General features: G+C 46.1%; 1 protein-coding gene and 1 long non-coding RNA gene across 2 annotated transcripts in view; both read right to left on the minus strand.

Moving 5' to 3' along the window:
- LOC137650244 (uncharacterized) overlaps positions 1 to 18,129 on the minus strand; it is a 473,662-nt gene that overhangs the window by 134,390 nt on the left and 321,143 nt on the right. The window lies entirely within an intron of this gene.
- The window catches only part of LOC137650238 (uncharacterized), a 101,794-nt gene that overhangs the window by 77,163 nt on the left and 6,502 nt on the right, over positions 1 to 18,129 (minus strand). The window contains exons 2-3 of the mRNA XM_068383513.1: positions 5,479 to 5,566; positions 4,268 to 4,452 (exon numbers count right to left, since the gene is read on the minus strand). Of these exons, the coding sequence (XP_068239614.1) occupies positions 4,268 to 4,452; positions 5,479 to 5,566 (273 nt within the window). The remainder of the gene's footprint in view (positions 1 to 4,267; positions 4,453 to 5,478; positions 5,567 to 18,129) is intronic.

An 18,129-nucleotide genomic window follows, 5' to 3' on the forward strand; every position in this document is an offset into this window, starting at 1 on the left:
AACCAGTTTCTCTAATGAGACTAGGTGACCTATCAGTCTCTGCCAGTCTCCCGCCCTCCTGGAGGGTTCTGACAGGAACGGCTGAATGATGTGCTTGAGGTTCCGTATCCTGTCCTCCGAGGGGAAAACTTTCCCCTGCACGGTATCCAACGTCATCCCCAAGTAGCCCATTCTGCTGGATGGGGTTAAGTTCGACTTCTTCAGATTGATTACAATCCCCAGATCCCTGCAAAACTGGAGGAGGCTTCTCCCTTGTTCCTCCAAGAGGGCCCTTGAGTTGGAAAGGAGCAACCAGTCGTCCAGGTACCTGATGAGGCGGATGCCCCGTTCGTGAGCCCACACGGAGACCGTCGTGAAGACTCTCGTGAACACCTGTGGCGCCGTCGACAGGCCGAAGCAAAGGGTCCTGAACTGCAGGATCTGGGAACCCCATTTCACCCGGAGGAACTTCCGACTCGACGGGTGGACAGGGATCTGGAAGTATGCGTCCTTGAGGTCGACAGTCATCATATAATCTTTCTCCCTCAAGGACAGCAGGACGGATTTTGGAGTGTCCATCTTGAAGTCCGTCTTCTTGACGAACTTGTTGAGGGCTGACAGATCTATCACGGGTCTCCAACCCCGTTGCTTTCTCTACCAGAAACAGGCGACTGAAGAAGCCTGGGCCTGGGAGAAGAACCTCTTCCATGGCACCCTTCTCTAACATGGAGGAAACCTCCTCTTGAAGGGCGGTCCTCTTCATCGGGTCCTTGGGGGCCAACCATTCCGTCTGGCTGGCCAGAATAAGAGGGGGTGGATCCGCCAGGAAGGGAAGTCTGTAGCCCTCCTTCAGGACGGACACCGTCCAAGGTTCCGCTCCTTGAGCCTTCCATGCTTGCCAATGTAGTCCGAGGCATCCCCCAACCCGAGGCTTGGGCGGGAGTAGGGGGCCTCTCCCTCTACTTTCTTCTAGAGGGGCGGCCTGATCTGCCTCTCCTAGAGGCGGAGTACCCCGACCTGAAGGAGCTAGAAGGAGTTGGGGCTCCTCTGCGGGAGGGCTGAGGAGTTGTTGCCCAGGAGGAAGAGGGGGCTTTTCTCCTCGAAGTGCTGGGGGAGGCTTGAGATGTCACGGCGCTATCCGAGGCGGCCCTCCTGTAGGGAGGTCTCTTAGACGACGCAGGTCTGGGGACGTTGGCCTCCTTCTTCTTTGCAACTTTCTCCATCAGGCTTTCGAGTTCTTTCATCGGGAACAGCGACTCACCCCACAAGGGAAGGCTACGGATGGCCCGGGCCTCCCTGTCTGGGATCTTCCTAGACAACTTCGTCAGGACCGTGTCTCGTTTACGGAGGACCCAGTTGGCCGGGGCTGAGGAGGCCCTTTCGTCCGAGCCGCCCTGACCCAGAACGTCCAAGGATGGGTCCACTTTACAGGGGCCTGGGCGACGCCCTTCAGGCACATACACCTTCCCCTGAGTTCTAAGGCACTGGAGCAGTTTCGAGGCACTCTGGGACTTGGGGGCTTCAGCATTGCTGGCCACTAACTTGTCTATGTACTCTTGCCCTAGTACCAGGTCTCGGGCAAGAGGGAGGGCCATGGATGACTTCGGAAGGGAGGGGGTTTGCATAATTCTCAGGAGGCTTGACCTCCAGGAATCACCTTCCGGAGCCGAGGGTTCCGCTATCCCATGCTGCCTCCTGATGAGCCCCACTACTCTCCTATAAGCGGAGTCCTCCGTCGGGGAAGCTTCCCCTCCGTCAGCCGAGGCCTCGGCTTGGAGCGGGGGATCCGGGTTGCTGGCAAAACCGACCGGCCGCCTAGCTCTTGGGGCCAGGGGGGCAGTCCTGTCCCGGTACCGTGCCCCCTTAGCGGGCAAGCTCGTTTCCGGGTCCCGGGACAAGGCGGGTACCGCCGGTTCAGTGGGGGCTCTCGTATGCCCCAAGGCTCTGGGAGCGGAGGCCACTGTCCCGGTGGGCTGACCCGACAACGGGAACCGTTCCTTTCTGCTCGACGGCCGCACCAGCTGGGCTGGTTCGGCCAGGCTGCCTTGTAAGAAGCGCGTTTCCCCCCGCTGGGCGGGGTGAACCGGAGGCCTCAAGGACTTATGCCTTTTCGAGAGGTCTTTTCTGCGTGCCAGGTCGCGCGGGTCGAGGCTGTGCATAGCGGACGGCAGCCTCGTCGCACGTTCGCTGGATCGACAGTCTGGTGAACGCAGTGTCTTGTAGTCCCTCGAAGGCACGTAGACCCAGGCGCCCCCGGGAGAAACACTTCTCTTATACTTACGGCTAGGGAAGCGGGAGCGCTTTCTGCTATAACGAGACCGTGACCTAGAGCGGGAACGCTCGCTCTTGGACAGCTCCCTTCGCCTGCGACGCTTCACCCTGACTTCCTCTTCGGACGACGAATAAATCTCCGACGAGCCAGACGACGCCACGTTCACTGCGTAACGGCTGCTTGCGGGGCCCGCGGGAGACTTCTTCTGACGCTGGGTGCCCGAGATCGAGGGTTGGAGAAAGTCATCGGGGACTGCCGTGGGGAGCGTCGGGAAAGAGTCCAACCGTTCCATGCTAGGGAGCCAGGGGTCCAGGGTCACGTCCATTCTCAGCGGCGACCTCCCCGGCGTCTTCGGTAGCCTCCATCCGAAGGCATCGCTACTCGGACGGCGAACTTTAGCCCACGAGGGCGGCGGGGACTCCAAGACTACAGCACTGCCCCATAAGGGGTCCTCGGAAGACGCGTGGCCCCCCATCACAAGGCCTGACTCACCCGAAGCACTACTGGGCCCTTAGCTAGCCCTAGAGGGGCCCGCCATTGGTTCTTCACTCGCACTGGGCTCTCTGGGAAGGGCGCCTTGACCTTCCACAACACCGGAGTCTTCTTGCCCTCTCATCTGCGTAGGAGATGGGGAAACCGAGGGCCCGTCGGACCGATCACTGGCCGACGGTAACGGCGAGACGACACTAATCTTCCTGGGGGAACGCTTCGATGATTTCTTCTTCTTAGTACCGTAGCGTACCCACTGAATGTCGTCCCAACCTACGCACTCAGGATACGTATCCGCGGAGGAGCAAACTTTCCCCCTACAGGAGGAACAAAGGGAGTGAGGATCTACCTCTAGCTTTGAGAGGAAAGCCCCACACGACTTCCCTGCTCTAGGTCCAGGGCAACAGTGCGCCTGATCCATAGTTCGCACAACGAATGGCACAACACTAAGGGAATTAATAAGTACACTGGGGACACACACAGAGTGAACGCACGGTAACACTTGAGAAGAACGCACTGGGAAACGCAAGTCACCACGCTGGGAACACGTGGAACACTAGACGCGCACAAAGGATCGACAGAGACGAGAGCAAGGTGTGAAAGCCTCGCGACCAAGTAACTTAATGAGGAGAATGACCCAGCGTAGCAGCGACCTGCCCTGATCCTGCCCTCGGGGCACATTCCTTGGCGGCGGGGGTAGGCCTATGTAGAGAGCGGAGTGGGGGGGGGTAACGGGCACAAAATTTTGGTCGATAGAGAGGAGATCACAAGTGACTCCAAAGAAAGTAGTTTGAGGTAAGTATTCGTGTTGGAACAAGTAAGAATTTGTTATGTTAGCGGATCTTAACTCTGTAAGGTGAAGTGAACATTCATAAACTTTATTGAATCAAACACTAATACCACTAGGCCTGATATGAGAAGTCATGTTTAGAGATATCAAACGGGCACGTAAGCTCAGAATTACCTTCTTTAAATGATGACCCACTGGCTTCTGGGATTTAACAAAGGAAGCTATGTTAAAAGCTTTTGAAGCTTACCACTATCAAAACTTGGTTGGTTAAATGCTAAACTATTAAAAATGGTGCTGGCATGTCATTATCATCATCATCCCCACTATAAACAATAGCCTAATCCTATGTGAATTTCCCCTTGAACTAAAAGCAAGTTTCACTTTGTACTTTGAAACTGAAAAATACTTTTCCATGAGAGGAACAGTAGGCCACTTGCACTCCTCACAACAGTTATTTAAGTCACGGTACTGTCCTTTTCAGTACTGTAATAGTTAACAAATCCAAAGGAAGATATATCAAAACACATAGAAAATATCACTATCTGGATCCTGAAGAACGGGGTTTGTCCATTAAAGCCTAGTTATATAAAGTTTTCTTTCCTTTATGGACACATCAAATGGAATTCCTTACAATAGCAGTTTATTTCATCCATTATCAGTTGCCAATCCCTTTTACAAAAACTTTAAGGACATATTATTCAAAACAACTAGGAAATTAAACTAATTTATTAACTTACCTGAACAGGAATGGGATTGAACAAACTGGGATCAGGATCTGGATGATTACGAGTTGGTGCTCCAGCTGGAAAGTGCCTCTGACAAGCATGAACAGACATTCGTCCATCGTCAATACCTAACACATCAATCCATCGTCGAAAAGTTGTGGGATCTTTGCTCTTCTTTGCGGAATAAACAACAACAGCTGAAAAATTCAAAACATATAACTTCTAGTAATTTCCAGATAATTCTACTTTGCTGGTATATACTGTATAAGTGAGGTCATCTAGGTAGCTCTTCAATATTAAACATAAGGTGAATAAAATTGTATAAATCATGACAAAATATATCAACTCTACATAAAATTTAGAAGTGAAAAAAAATGCAAATGTATCCTAAAGAATTGCAGTGTAATATAAAAGAAAAAAAATCTGATTGCCAAATTTTCACATAGTGTGCTAATGAGTAAAATTATGGTTATTTCTACATAAAATATCATAACCTTTTAAAAAGGAAACTTAAATATCCTACTTGATTTAAATCATGAACAACATAGATCCAAATGACATTTGATCAACCTGAATTAAAGGGTGCTGACCCTCTCCAACCAATCACCTGATTGCTCTAAAGGTAAGTAGGTGTGGACTTGCGTAATATTATTTGTCATGTCCTTAACCCTTCATCTCATAGGTTTCCTCTACTGTTGTTTATCTAATATTAATAAAACAACACTTAAACTTAGCCTCTCCCATCTACTCTCAATGATACTCATTGATAATTTCTATACCCTTAACTGTGCTTCATTCACATATTAGCTTCAAAAGTGGTGCATGACTTTCCTACATATAACTGTATCTTTATTTGGAAACCTCAATTCTAACCTAAAAGTTTTTTTTCAAGGTTCTACTACTATTCTTTGCTTTTAACACCACACATTGGACTCTTCAGACTTTCATTAATTCTTCAGCTACTTTATATCAATGGCCTTTGTTCTCTTCTTGCACACATACTTAGGTTTTTCATAAAGTTTAATATATCTTTGTAGCAAGTAAAATTACAAAATTTTTCTAAAAAAATAACAAGCATTTGGATTACAGTACATCTAATATTTATAAGTACAATATACTGTAAATTCTTGTAGAGCAAACTTTAAAGAGGTGAATTTTCATGCATAAAATCAGTATAGAAAGAAATGTAAGTGGAAATCAAAGTACATGAAGATATGAACTACCTGGAGATGAGGCCCCACACCCGGGAACATGGCACCTTCGGGATAGCACTGGTATTCGGGCATCTCCACTGACTGACATTTCATTGGCCTGAAAAAATGTACATCCTACTTATAATTTGTAAATGAGACCAAGTTCCAAGAATACAGTATCATGACATGGATATCATCAAATATTTTCTTGAGGAAAAAATTATTTCTACAGATACTGTATGAGTGTTTTCCACGCCAAAATTAACCAAACCTAAATGTCAAACACTGCATGCAATCAACTGCTATATCATATGCTGCACCAAACTCCACACAGTACAGTACAGCCTAATCAACGATGTGGAATAACTATACTCGGCTAAGAGCTGTTGCTCATAGAATTTATGCATCAAAGGAAAAGGAATAAAATTTAACCATAAAAGAAACCCTTTCTGGTAAAACTAAGGAACATAGGAGGAGACCCTTAAATATGCCATCTTTGGTGCAGACTTATCACTTTCTCCTTTACTTAAACCAGATGGCCCTACCACTCACTGTCCATTGGAAATGGCAACATTTGTGGCTTATGTGTTTAACAGTAAGCTGAGTGATGAGAAACTCAATCTTCTTCATATCTGTTTTCCTGAGGCTAAACTGTCAAATTTAGCTTTTCAGTCCCATTAAATTAAAACACTTGGTGGAACTTGATGCTTATGGAGGTATAAACCCAAATGGTATTTTTCCTTTTTTTTTTATAAAATGTTATTTTCATTAGTAAAATAAATTTTTGAATATACTTACCCGATAATCATGTAGCTGTCAACTCCGTTGCCCGACAGAATTCTACGGGAGGGATACGCCAGCTATCACTATACTAGAAGGGGGTGTACTCACCAGCGCCACCTGTGGCCAGGTACTGCAGTACTTCTTGTTGACACCACCTCAATTTTTCCTCGGTCCACTGGTTCTCTATGGGGAGGAAGGGTGGGTCAATTAAATCATGATTATCGGGTAAGTATATTCAAAAATTTATTTTACTAATGAAAATAACATTTTTCAATATTAAACTTACCCGATAATCATGTAGCTGATTCACACCCAGGGGGGTGGGTGAAAACCAGTGTACATGACTAAAGGATAGCTAAGTATCCCGTATTTCATATAATCAGTTATTTCAGAATAACAATGAAATAATAAGTACCTGGTAAGGAAGTCGACTTGAACCGTTACTTTGCCTTTATTAAGTTCGTCTTCCTTACTGAGCGCAGCGTTCCTCTTAGGAGGCTGAATCAACTCTAAGGTGCTAAAGTATACAGGGCTGCAACCCATACTAAAGGACCTCTACACAACCTCTAACCCAGGCGCTTCTCAAGAATGAATTGACCACCCGCCAAATCAAAAAAGGATGCGGAAGGCTTCTTAGCCTACCGTAACAACCCAAAAAACAACAATAAAAGCATTCAAGAGAAAGGTTAAAAAAGGTTATGGGATTAAGGGAATGTAGTGGCTGAGCCCTCACCTACTACTGCACTCGCTGCTACGAATGGTCCCAGGGTGTAGCAGTTCTCGTAAAGAGACTGGACATCTTTAAGATAAAATGATGCAAACACTAACTTGCTCCTCCAATAAGTTGCATCCATAATGCTCTGCAGAGAACGGTTCTTATTAAAGGCCATCGAAGTGGCTACGGCTCTCACTTCATGGGTCCTTACCTTCAGCAAAGCAAGGTCTTCATCCTTCATGTGAGAATGGGCTTCTCTAATCAGAAGCCTTATATAATACGAAACTCCGTTTTTGGACATGGGCATCGAAGGTTTCTTGATTGCACACCATAAGGCTTCTGACTGTCCTCGTATAGGTTTTGACCTATTAAGATAATATTTCAGAGCTCTGACAGGGCAAAGAACTCTTTCTAGCTCGTTACCTACCATGTTGGAAAGGCTAGGAATTTCAAACGATCTAGGCCAAGGACGTGAAGAAAGTTCATTCTTAGTTAAAATCCGAGCTGTAAAGAACATGTTGCAGATTCGGATGTGAACCCAATGTTCTTGCTGAAGGCATGAACCTCACTGACTCTTTTAGCTGTTGCAAGGCAGACGAGGAAAAGAGTCTTGAGGGTAAGGTCCTTGAAGGAAGCTGACTGGAGAGGTTCGAACCTAGGAGACATAAGGAACCTTAAGACTACGTCTAGATTCCAGCCTGGAGTGGGTAAACGACGTTCTTTAGAAGTCTCAAAAGACTTAAGGATGTCTTGAAGGTCCTTGTTGGAAGAAAGGTCCAAACCTCTATGGCGGAGAACTGAAGCCAACATACTTCTGTACCCTTTAATCGTAGGAGCCGAAAGGGATCTCTCATTCCTTAGATGTAATAGGAAGTCAGCTATTTGGGTTACAGAGGTATTGGTAGAGGAAACTGCATTGGCTCTACACCAGCTTCGGAAGACTTCCCACTTGGATTGGTAGACTCTACGAGTGGAAACCCTCCTTGCTCTGGCAATCGCACTGGCTGCCTCCTTCGAAAAGCCTCTAGCTCTAGCGAATCTTTCGACAGTCTGAAGGCAGTCAGACGAAGAGCGTGGAGGTTTGGGTGCACCTTGTCTACGTGAGGTTGACGTAGAAGGTCCACTCTTAGAGGGAGAGTCCTGGGGACGTCGACCAGCCATTGTAGTACCTCTGTGAACCATTCTCTTGCAGGCCAAAGGGGAGCAACCAGCGTCAGCCGTGTCCCTTCGTGCGAGACGAACTTCTGAATGACTCTGTTGATGATCTTGAACGGTGGGAATGCGTAAAGGTCGAGATGGGACCAGTTCAGCAGAAAAGCATCCACATGAACTGCTGCTGGGTCTGGAACTGGGGAACAGAACAAAGGAAGCCTCTTGGTCATGGAGGTGGCAAACAGATCTATCGTAGGCTGACCCCACAAGGTCCAAAGTCTGTTGCACACGCTCTTGTGAAGGGTCCATTCCGTGGGGATGACTTGATCTTTTCTGCTTAGGCGATCTGCTGAGACGTTCATGTTGCCCTGAATGAACCTCGTTACTAGAGTGAGGTTTAGACTTCTTGACCAAATGAGGAGGTCCCTTGCTATCTCGTACAGGTTCCTCGAATGGGTCCCTCCCTGCTTGGAGATGTAAGCCAAGGCTGTGGTGTTGTCGGAGTTCACCTCCACCACCTTGCCTAGCAGGAGGGACTTGAAGTTCATAAGGGCCAAATGAACTGCCAGTAGCTCCTTGCAGTTGATGTGGAGCATTTCCTGTTCCCTGTTCCACGTTCCCGAGCATTCCTGTCCGTTCAAGGTCGCGCCCCAGCCCGAGTCTGATGCATCCGAGAAGAGATGAAGATTGGGGGTCTGAATCGCTAACGATAGGCCCTTCTTGAGAAGGAGGTTGGTCTTCCACCACAAGAGAGTGGTCTTCATCTCTTTGGTGACAGGGATAGAGACTGCTTCGAGCGTCAAATCCTTGTCCCAATGAGCTGCTAGATGGAATTGGAGAGGGCGGAGGTGGAGTCTCCCTAACTCGACGAACAGGGCTAACGATGACAGGGTCCCTGTGAGACTCATCCACTGTCTCACCGAGCAACTGTTCCTCTTCAGCATGCTCAGGATGCAATCTAGGGCTTGGCTTATCCTTGGGGCCGATGGAAAAGCCCGAAAATCCTGACTCCGAATCTCCATTCCCAGGTAAACTATGGATTGGGAGGGAATGAGCTGGGACTTTTCTAAGTTGACTAACAGACCCAGTTCCTTGATCAAGTCCAAAGTCCAGTTGAGACTCTCCAGACAGCGACGACTCGTGGAGGCTCTCAACAGCCAGTCGTCTAAATAAAGGGAGGCTCTGATGTCCGATAAGTGGAGGAATTTTGCAATATTCCTCATCAGATGCGTAAACACCATAGGAGCTGTGCTTAGGCCAAAACACAGGGCTTGGAATTGGTACACAACCTTTCCAAAAACGAATCTCAGGAAAGGTTGGGAGTCTGGATGAATAGGAACGTGAAAGTAAGCGTCTTTCAGATCCAACGAGACCATCCAGTCCTCCTGCCTGACCGCTGCTAGGACCGACTTCGTCGTCTCCATAGTGAACGTCTGCTTGGTGACATAAGCATTGAGCGCGCTGACGTCCAGCACCGGTCTCCAACCTCCTGTCTTCTTGGCCACCAGAAAGAGACGGTTGTAGAAGCCCGGGGATTGATGGTCCCGGACTATAACCCCTGCCTTCTTCTGTAACAGGAGCGACACCTCCTGGTGCAACGCTAGCCTCTTGTCCTTTTCCTTGTAGTTGGGAGAGAGGTTGATGGGAGAAGTGGTCAGAGGGGGTTTGCGGCAGAATGGTATCCTGTAACCCTCCCTTAGCCACCTGACAGACTGGGCGTCTGCACCTCTCCTTTCCCAAGCTTGCCAGAAGGTCTTGAGTCTGGCTCCTACTGCTGTCTGGAGAGGAGGAGAGTCAGTGTTTACCTTTTGAAGTCTTGGGACCTTTCCTAGACCTGCTCCTGGAAGAGTCTGGACGGGAGCTTCCTCGGCTGGGGGCTCTGCCACGAAAGGGCGGAATAAACCTTGTAGCAGGAGTATCAGCCACTGGGGTGCGGTAAGTCCTGGGAACTGAGGGAGCAACCTTAGTCTTACGAGCTGAAGAGGCCACAAGATCATGAGTGTCCTTCTGAATCAGGGCCGCAGACAAATCCTTGATAAGCTCTTCGGGAAACAAGAACTTAGAAAGCGGAGCAAAAAGGAGTTGAGACCTTTGACAAGGTGTGATGCTGGAAGAAAGAAAGGTGCAAAGTTGCTCCCTTTTCTTAAGAACTCCTGACACAAACATTGAAGCAAGCTCGCCAGACCCATCCCGAATTGCTTTATCCATGCAGGACATTAAAAGCATGGCCGAGTCCTTGTCCGCAGGGGAGGTCTTCTTGCTCAGGGCTCCCAGGCACCAGTCTAGAAAATTGAACATCTCAAAGGCACGAAATACACCCTTTAGGAAGTGGTCTAAATCGGAGAAGGTCCAGCAAACCTTAGAGCGCCTCATTGCTGATCTACGAGGAGAGTCGACCAAACTTGAGAAGTCAGCCTGGGCAGAGGCAGGGACTCCCAAGCCTGGTTCCTCTCCTGTGGCATACCATACGCCCGCCTTAGAAGTGAGCTTAGTAGGTGGGAACATAAAGGAAGTCTTCCCTAGTTGCTGTTTAGACTGCAACCACTCCCCTAATATTCTTAAAGCTCTCTTAGATGACCTAGCAAAGACGAGCTTAGTATAAGTTGACTTAACAGGTTGCATGCCCAGCGAAAACTCAGATGGAGGAGAGCGGGGGGTAGCAGAAACAAAATGGTCCGGGTATACCTCTCTGAAAAGAGCCAGGACCTTACGAAAGTCAATGGGTAGAGGAGAAGACTTGGGTTCTTCCACGTCTGATGAGGGATCCAGGTGCGCAGCTTCCTCCTCAGAAACCTCATCACCAGAGTGTAGCGAAGTGAGAGGTAATGTAACAGTGGTATGCTGAACAGCAGAATCTGAACAAGCGGGTGCATAAACGCTTGTGGTTTCATCCTCAAGTCTCTGTTGCTGAGTTAAAACCTGAGGTTCAGGCTGCAAAGACTGGTCAAGAAGAGTAGAGGAAGGTAGGCGCATGGGTTGAGGTGGCTGACTCCTAGCATGAGTTTCTTGTCTCAAGAGTTGCGCTTGCTGTAAGGGTTACGGATGCGCAGTAGCAGGTTCCTGAGGAACGAGTTGAGGTTCCTGAGGTGTGAGCTGCGAGAGTTGAGGTAGCGGCTGCGCAGAACGCAGTTCTTGTCTCGCGAGTTGAGGTTCCTGAGGTGCTAGCCTAAGGAGTTGAGGCTCTCGCCTTGAGGAGGGTTGAGGTCGCTGCAGCGAGTGCTGAGGTGGCTGCCTCATGGATGGAAGAGGTTGTCGTACCTCAAGAGATTGTTGCCTCGCTGGTGGAACCGCAAGCGGAAGCGGAGGAAGTAAGGCATAAGACTCCTGCTCCCATTGCTGAGGTTGCCTTAAGGAAGGCGGAGGTTGCTGCACACCGCTGGTAACTGGCAACTCAGTACGCGGTAAGGTATCCTGAGGAACCTCAACTTCGTACGCCTGGCAGACTGGACTGCGGTGAGGCGGAGCGCTCGCAGGAGGAGGTGTAACCTTCTCAGCCTGACACTCACGCATTAAGACCGCAAGCTGTGACTGCATGGACTGCAGCAAAGTCATCTTGGGGTCGACAGACGCTAAGGTCTGCTGAGGCAAAGCCTTAACAGAAGATGAGGTCTGTTGCAGCATCACCTTACCTCTCTTAGGAGGTGTGCAGTCACCTGATGACTGCGGAGAGTCAGAGCTAATCCAATGACTGCAACCAGGTTGTAGAACTCTTGAGGTCTGGACTTTGCGTTTGAGAGGTCTTGAGACCTGAGTCCAGCGTTTTCTCCCCGACATTTCTTCTGCAGACGAGTAAAAGACGGGCTCAATCGTCTGCGGGTGGGAGTGACGGTCTCTGTAAGACACGCCCGCAACCACCGAGGATACTTCTGTGCGCCGATCAAGGCCTGCCGAACCCTTTTGCCCTTCGACATTGCTTCTCCCCTGGGCTTGGGAGCTTGCAAGAGGTCCCGGACTGGGAGGACGACTGGCACGCACAGAAGTACCCTCACGCACCACACTGACACTGACACTAGCACTTGGCACCGCACTGACACTAGCACTTGGCACAGCACTGGCACTATCACCTCCCACTGCACTTTTGACCTTAAGTTCTTTGACTTCTGCCATAAGAGACTTATGGTCACTAACCACCGATTCCACTTTGTCACCTAAAGCCTGAATGGCACGCAAAACATCGGACATATCAGGTTGAGCACAAATAGTAGGTTCAGGGGTAGCCACTACAGGGGGAGGAAAAGGTTGAGGATCATGAGGTGAGGAAAAAAGTGAAGAGCGAGAAGAACTCCTCCTAACTCTCTCTCTCTCTAACTTGGTTGAATATTTCAGGAATCGAACAAATTCAAGTTCCGAAAGTCCGGCGCATTCCTCACATCGATCTTCCAACTGACAGGGTCTTTCCCTACAGTCAGAACAAGCGGTGTGAGGATCAACCGAGGCCTTCGGAATACGCCTATTACAAGACCTACATCGTCTATGGGGTGGGGCTTGTGAAAGGTCAGACATCTTGAATCAAAGAGTAAGTCAAGGGGGATTCCAAATCAAGCAAAAAGATCGTTAACCATTAATCAAAACTAAATAAAAGCTATCTAAGCTAATAGAGAAGTTTCCAGTATAGCGAAAGCCGAAATCTTAGAGAAATACTTCACCAAAAGCCGTGAACAATACTCCAAAATTATAAGCGTATCCCAGAACGTCTTGCCGGAAGCACGACAGAGGAAAAATTGAGGTGGTGTCAACAAGAAGTACTGCAGTACCTGGCCACAGGTGGCGCTGGTGAGTACACCCCCTTCTAGTATAGTGATAGCTGGCGTATCCCTCCCGTAGAATTCTGTCGGGCAACGGAGTTGACAGCTACATGATTATCGGGTAAGTTTAATATTGAAAAACGGATTTTGAAGCAAAGCGAAAAATCTATTTTTGGGTGAGATAGCCATGTCGTCTAAGTATCCCTTAGAAAGCTGCCTAAAGGAACCATCACGATGACATGCTGAGCCTAAAAAGACCACTGATTTCTTAGCTCCAAGGTTGTTTGTTATTCTTTGCAGAATAATAAGAAGAGGTTCTTTTTACACTTGTTGAAGAATTGGTACTGTTATTCTACTAGGGGTATACCGTAAATGTATTTGTGGTAGCTCAAGTCCAACTGATTACTGCCCAATATCCATAACTCCCATATTATCTAAAGTTTTTGAACGACTTTTGGCAAAACGTCTTAATAGGTTTGCTGAAGGTAATCATCTGTTCCCTAGTTTGCAATTTAGTTTTCGTAAAGGCCTTGGAGCATGTGATGCCCTTCTTACAACCTCCAATGCTGTACAGAAATCTCTTAATTGTGGTCAGGAAGTTCGCATGATTGGCCTTGATTTTAGTACTGCTTTTGACCGCGATAATCATGAGACCCTTGTTTTCAAACTCAAAGAGTTGGGAGTGGGTGGGTTGTTTCTTAGCATCATTGTTGAATTTTTAAGTAATAGATTGCAAAGAGTTGTTGTTGATGGGCACCACAGTGAGCATAAGAATGTGATATCTGGTGCTCCTCAGGGTAGTGTTCTTGGCCCATTACTTTTCATACTATATACACATGACATGAGGTTTGGCCTAGAAAACAAGCTTATTGCATATGCAGATGATGCTACTCTCTTTACATCAATTCCATCTCCTGAATGTAAATCTGGGGTTGCTGAATCCCTTAATAGAGATCTAGCTAAAATTAATACATGGTGCAAATTATGGGGTATGAAGTTGAATCCTAACAAAACTCAAAGTATGATTGTAAGTACGTCAAGGACAGTGGTTCCTCAACATCCAGATCTCAGCGTTGATAATGTTTCTTTAACTTTGTATGACTCTTGAAATTTCAGGTGTGATTCTTGACAGCAAATTTACTATTGAGAAACACATTAAGTCTGTCTTCTTCAATTGTACAAAAAATTGGCTGAGACTTTTAAGATTTTTGGTGATCAATCTATTCTGAAGAAGTGTTTTAATTCCTTCATTCAGCCTTGTTCTGAGTATTGTTCTCCTGTCTGGTCTTCAGCTGCTGATTCTGATCTTAATTTGTAGGACAGGAACTCACGTTCTATTGAATTTCTTATTCCTGATCTAAATATCAATCTCTGGCACCGGCGTTCAATTAGTTCATTATGCATGTTGCAAAAGATTTTTTATAATTCTGACCATCCTGTACATTTTGATCTTCCCGGACAGTTCCATCCTGTTGGTAATACTATGCATGCAGTTAATTCGAAGTCAGGCTTTCTCCATCATGAGGCTCAATACTATACAGTACTCTAGAAGTTTTATTCCAGCTGTGAACAAGTTGTGGAATGATCTTCCTACTCAGATAGTTGAATCAGTAGAACAGCAAAAGTTCAAACTTGCAGCTAATTGTTTTATGTTGAACAGGCTGACATAAGTCCTTTTATAGTTTATATATGAAATATCTGTTTTAAAGTTAATATTTTTAAAATATTATATTTTAATTGTTCATTACTTCTTATATTGTTTATTTATTTCCTTATTTCCTTTCCCAACAGGGTTATTTTTCCCTGTTGGAGCCCTTGGACTTACAGTATAGCATCCTGCTTTTCCAACTAGGGTTGTAGTTTAGCTAGTAATAATAATAATAATAATAATAACAATAATAATAACAACAATAATAATAATAATACAACAATAATAATAATAATAATAATAATAATAATAATAATAATAGTGCATTATCTATCAAACTTGGTTCACTGGTTCCGACTATCACCCAGTCATCTTCTGAACAGGCTTTCTCTAAGAATTATTAAAATTTTTCTAGGCACTGCTAACAATAGGTTAACTCCAATTTCGAGTCTAAATCAAACAGTGTAGTGCCAATGGAAAAAAAATTTAATAGATAAAATATTTTTTTCTTTGTGGAGTGTAAGGAGCAAGATGATAACAGGACCACTATTTCTTAACGCAAGTTTTCATATATTTCCTAAGTGGCTGGAGTCTCATTTGCATGAACAGCAGATTGACATATAATTCAGCCATTGAGTTTAGGCTGTTTACTGGGGAGGTTACTAGTGTAATTGGGCCCCATTGTAGTGAGTTGGGATCGGTCTACCGATATTCTGATGAGCATCTCTTCAGTTGAAATTGGAACTGAAAACCTAACTCCTCTGACCTTTCCCCATGTTTGAGTTGTGCAGATATAAAATGTTCATGGAGTAACCTTTTGGTAGTAGAATACCAAACCTGCTAAAAACAGCATGCCTAGAGGCCTCAATTGAAATACTGGCAATGTAATCACTCGGGAAACATTCCTAGGAAACCAAAATGTCTGTAGTTAAGTAAAGTCTTTTAAAATACCTCACATACTACTAGAGAGTTATGGGGTCCTTTGACTGACCAGACAAGTACTACATTGGATCCTTCTCTCTGGTTACGGTCCATTTTCGCTTTTCCTACACATACACCGCTTCCTACACATACACCGCTTCCTACACATACACTGCTTCCTACACATACACCAAATAGTCTGGCCTATTCTTTACAGATTCTCTTCTGTCCTCATACACCTGACAACACTGAGATTACCAAATAAACGGATTTTGAGCGAAGCGAAAAATCTATTTTTGGGTGAGATAGCCATGGCGTCCTGATGGAAGGTTCCTGTTTGGTAGCTTCCTTGGGTATAAGACTACTAAGATATTCCCAGAGAATTTAACCACAGGTTATCACAGAATTCTAACTTCTGGAGCGAGTATCTCAAAGGTTTCCCTTTAAGACATCGTAATACAACAGGGGACACGCATGTCTGAACGTGCCACATAGCTATCTCCACCCCGAACAGAGTTAATGCTTCGGTGTGTAAGGATTGAGAATAGCTGGGAGCCGTTCCACAGCTAATCTCACTCGTGGCTACTACTGATACTCGAGACGTAAACAAACGGACGCCATTGCTCTAATGACGTCACGCGCGTCTTTATCCTGGCGCCAGTTGCTGCCCATCACCATGATACAATTGTGTAGGGTGGGAACAAACTGAACGAAGTAGTAGGGAGGGTCCATCAGGACGCCATGGCTATCTCACCCAAAAATAGATTTTTCGCTTCGCTCAAAATCCGTTTTTTGGGCTCAAGCCATGGCGTCCTGATGGAAGAGTACCAGAGAATCAATGTATCGTGGTAGATTTTCCCCCAAAGTTAAGTGCCTAGGCATTGACAAAACAGCAAAGTAATCTTAGGTAAGAACCATAGGAACGAAGTATCCTGCCCCCCATTGGTAGGAAGTTCCCATGGGCTATGCCGACGTCAAAGTGGTATTGAAGGGCTATTCATCTTGACAGAAGAACTTTTAAGAGCTTAGAGATGAAGCAGAATGTTTGATATTTGTATAGGAACATTCTGAAGTAGGTCAGTGGTGGTTGGGCACTGAGTATAGAGTTCATCTCCTGATTATCAGAAGTAAGTATTCGTGTAGGAACCTTACTGAGACAAGGTGAATATAATTTAGGATTAGATATCTTAAATTCTTCATGACCATAAAGGAGGAGTAAATAAAACTATGACAGTATGTATTTCATAGTAAGTAGGAGCTGAAAGAGACGCATAAGTAATAAAATAGAAATTTTATTTCACAATGCAGAAATTAAATAATTTACAGCAAAAGTAAAGTTCATTTACAGTAATAATAATGTACATAGAAATAAAGGCTTGTTCTTGAATCTGAAAAGCAATTTCAGGATTAGTAGGTACTCGTTCTCGAGGAACGCAAGTCTTTAAACAACACATCATGCTCAAGGCATGCGGCACTTGTGTGACACTATGACATTTCACCTGGGGTAAGAACAGTTATAAAAGCACTAAGTGTTTTTAGACATCACTATGAATCGCTCGAGGGTCAACATAGGCACCCGAAGAGTTAGAGTCCCAAGTAACTCACTGTTCTACGCAGAGTTAGGTGCAGGTTTCATAACACTACCTGCGGCTACCACAAAATGTTTGATTTCGTGCACTTGTTTCGCATAATGTTTAAAGAAAACTCGCGAGGACTTCCAGCCCGTAAAGTTTTTAAGGCTCTCGAAGTCCATGCTCTGAAAGAAGTTCAGAGAAGATGCCACTTTTCTAGGATCATGACCAGCGGGTGTACTGTTCGGATCCGCTCTGCGAATGAAGTAGGTGATTTTCGCTCTTAATTGTTTCAGTGACAGGTCGCTGCCCGATGTTTCTCCTTTGAAGAGTTGGCCTCCACCAAAGTTCGAAGTTCTGCGAAGATAGACCTTGAGACTCTCTACTGGACATAGAGAGACATCCTCCTTCAGGGGGCATATTCTCCAAGGGCCCCATCTTTTGGTGGGTAATTCATTTTTGGCGAGAAACGTCGGATCAGGGGAGAGGGTCACTTCTCCTGAATCAGCAAACAGGATGTGTCCCTCCTCTCTTGATAATGCCACTATTTCGCTGACTCGAGCTCCCGAGGCGAGAGCAAATAAAAATATAACTTTCTGAGTCAGATCCTTGAGGGGGCATGAATCGTTGTCCAAGTTGGAGGCGAAATGGAGCACCTTGTCTAGTGACCAGGAGATCGGTTTCGGAGGGGGTGCTGGGCGTAGGCGAGCACATGCTTTTGGTAATTTGTTAAAGATGTCGTTGGACAGATCAATTTGGAAAGCATATAGAATTGGTCTAGTCAAAGCCGATTTGCAGGTTGAAATCGTATTGGCTGCTAATCCTTGTCCATGAAGGTGAATGAAGAAGGACATACAGAAATCAATGGTGATTTCTTTAGGATTTTTTGCTTTAACAAAGGAGACCCATTTCCTCCAGGATGATTCATATTGCCGTCTCGTGGATTCGGTCTTGTATTCCTCTAGGAAGTCTAAACTTTTCTTCGAGATCCCAAACCTCTTCTTTGCGGCAAGGGAGAGAAAATCATGAGATGAAGGTCCTTGATTTTCGATGATGAAGCGAAGACAGTCGACTTCTGTACTTGTTGAGAGAGAACTGGGCCCGGGAGAGGGATCAGCTTGGGCTGCAGCTCCAGGACCAGGGGGT

The sequence above is a fragment of the Palaemon carinicauda genome, chromosome 11, assembly GCF_036898095.1.
Source record: "Palaemon carinicauda isolate YSFRI2023 chromosome 11, ASM3689809v2, whole genome shotgun sequence".
Taxonomy (NCBI): domain Eukaryota; kingdom Metazoa; phylum Arthropoda; class Malacostraca; order Decapoda; family Palaemonidae; genus Palaemon; species Palaemon carinicauda.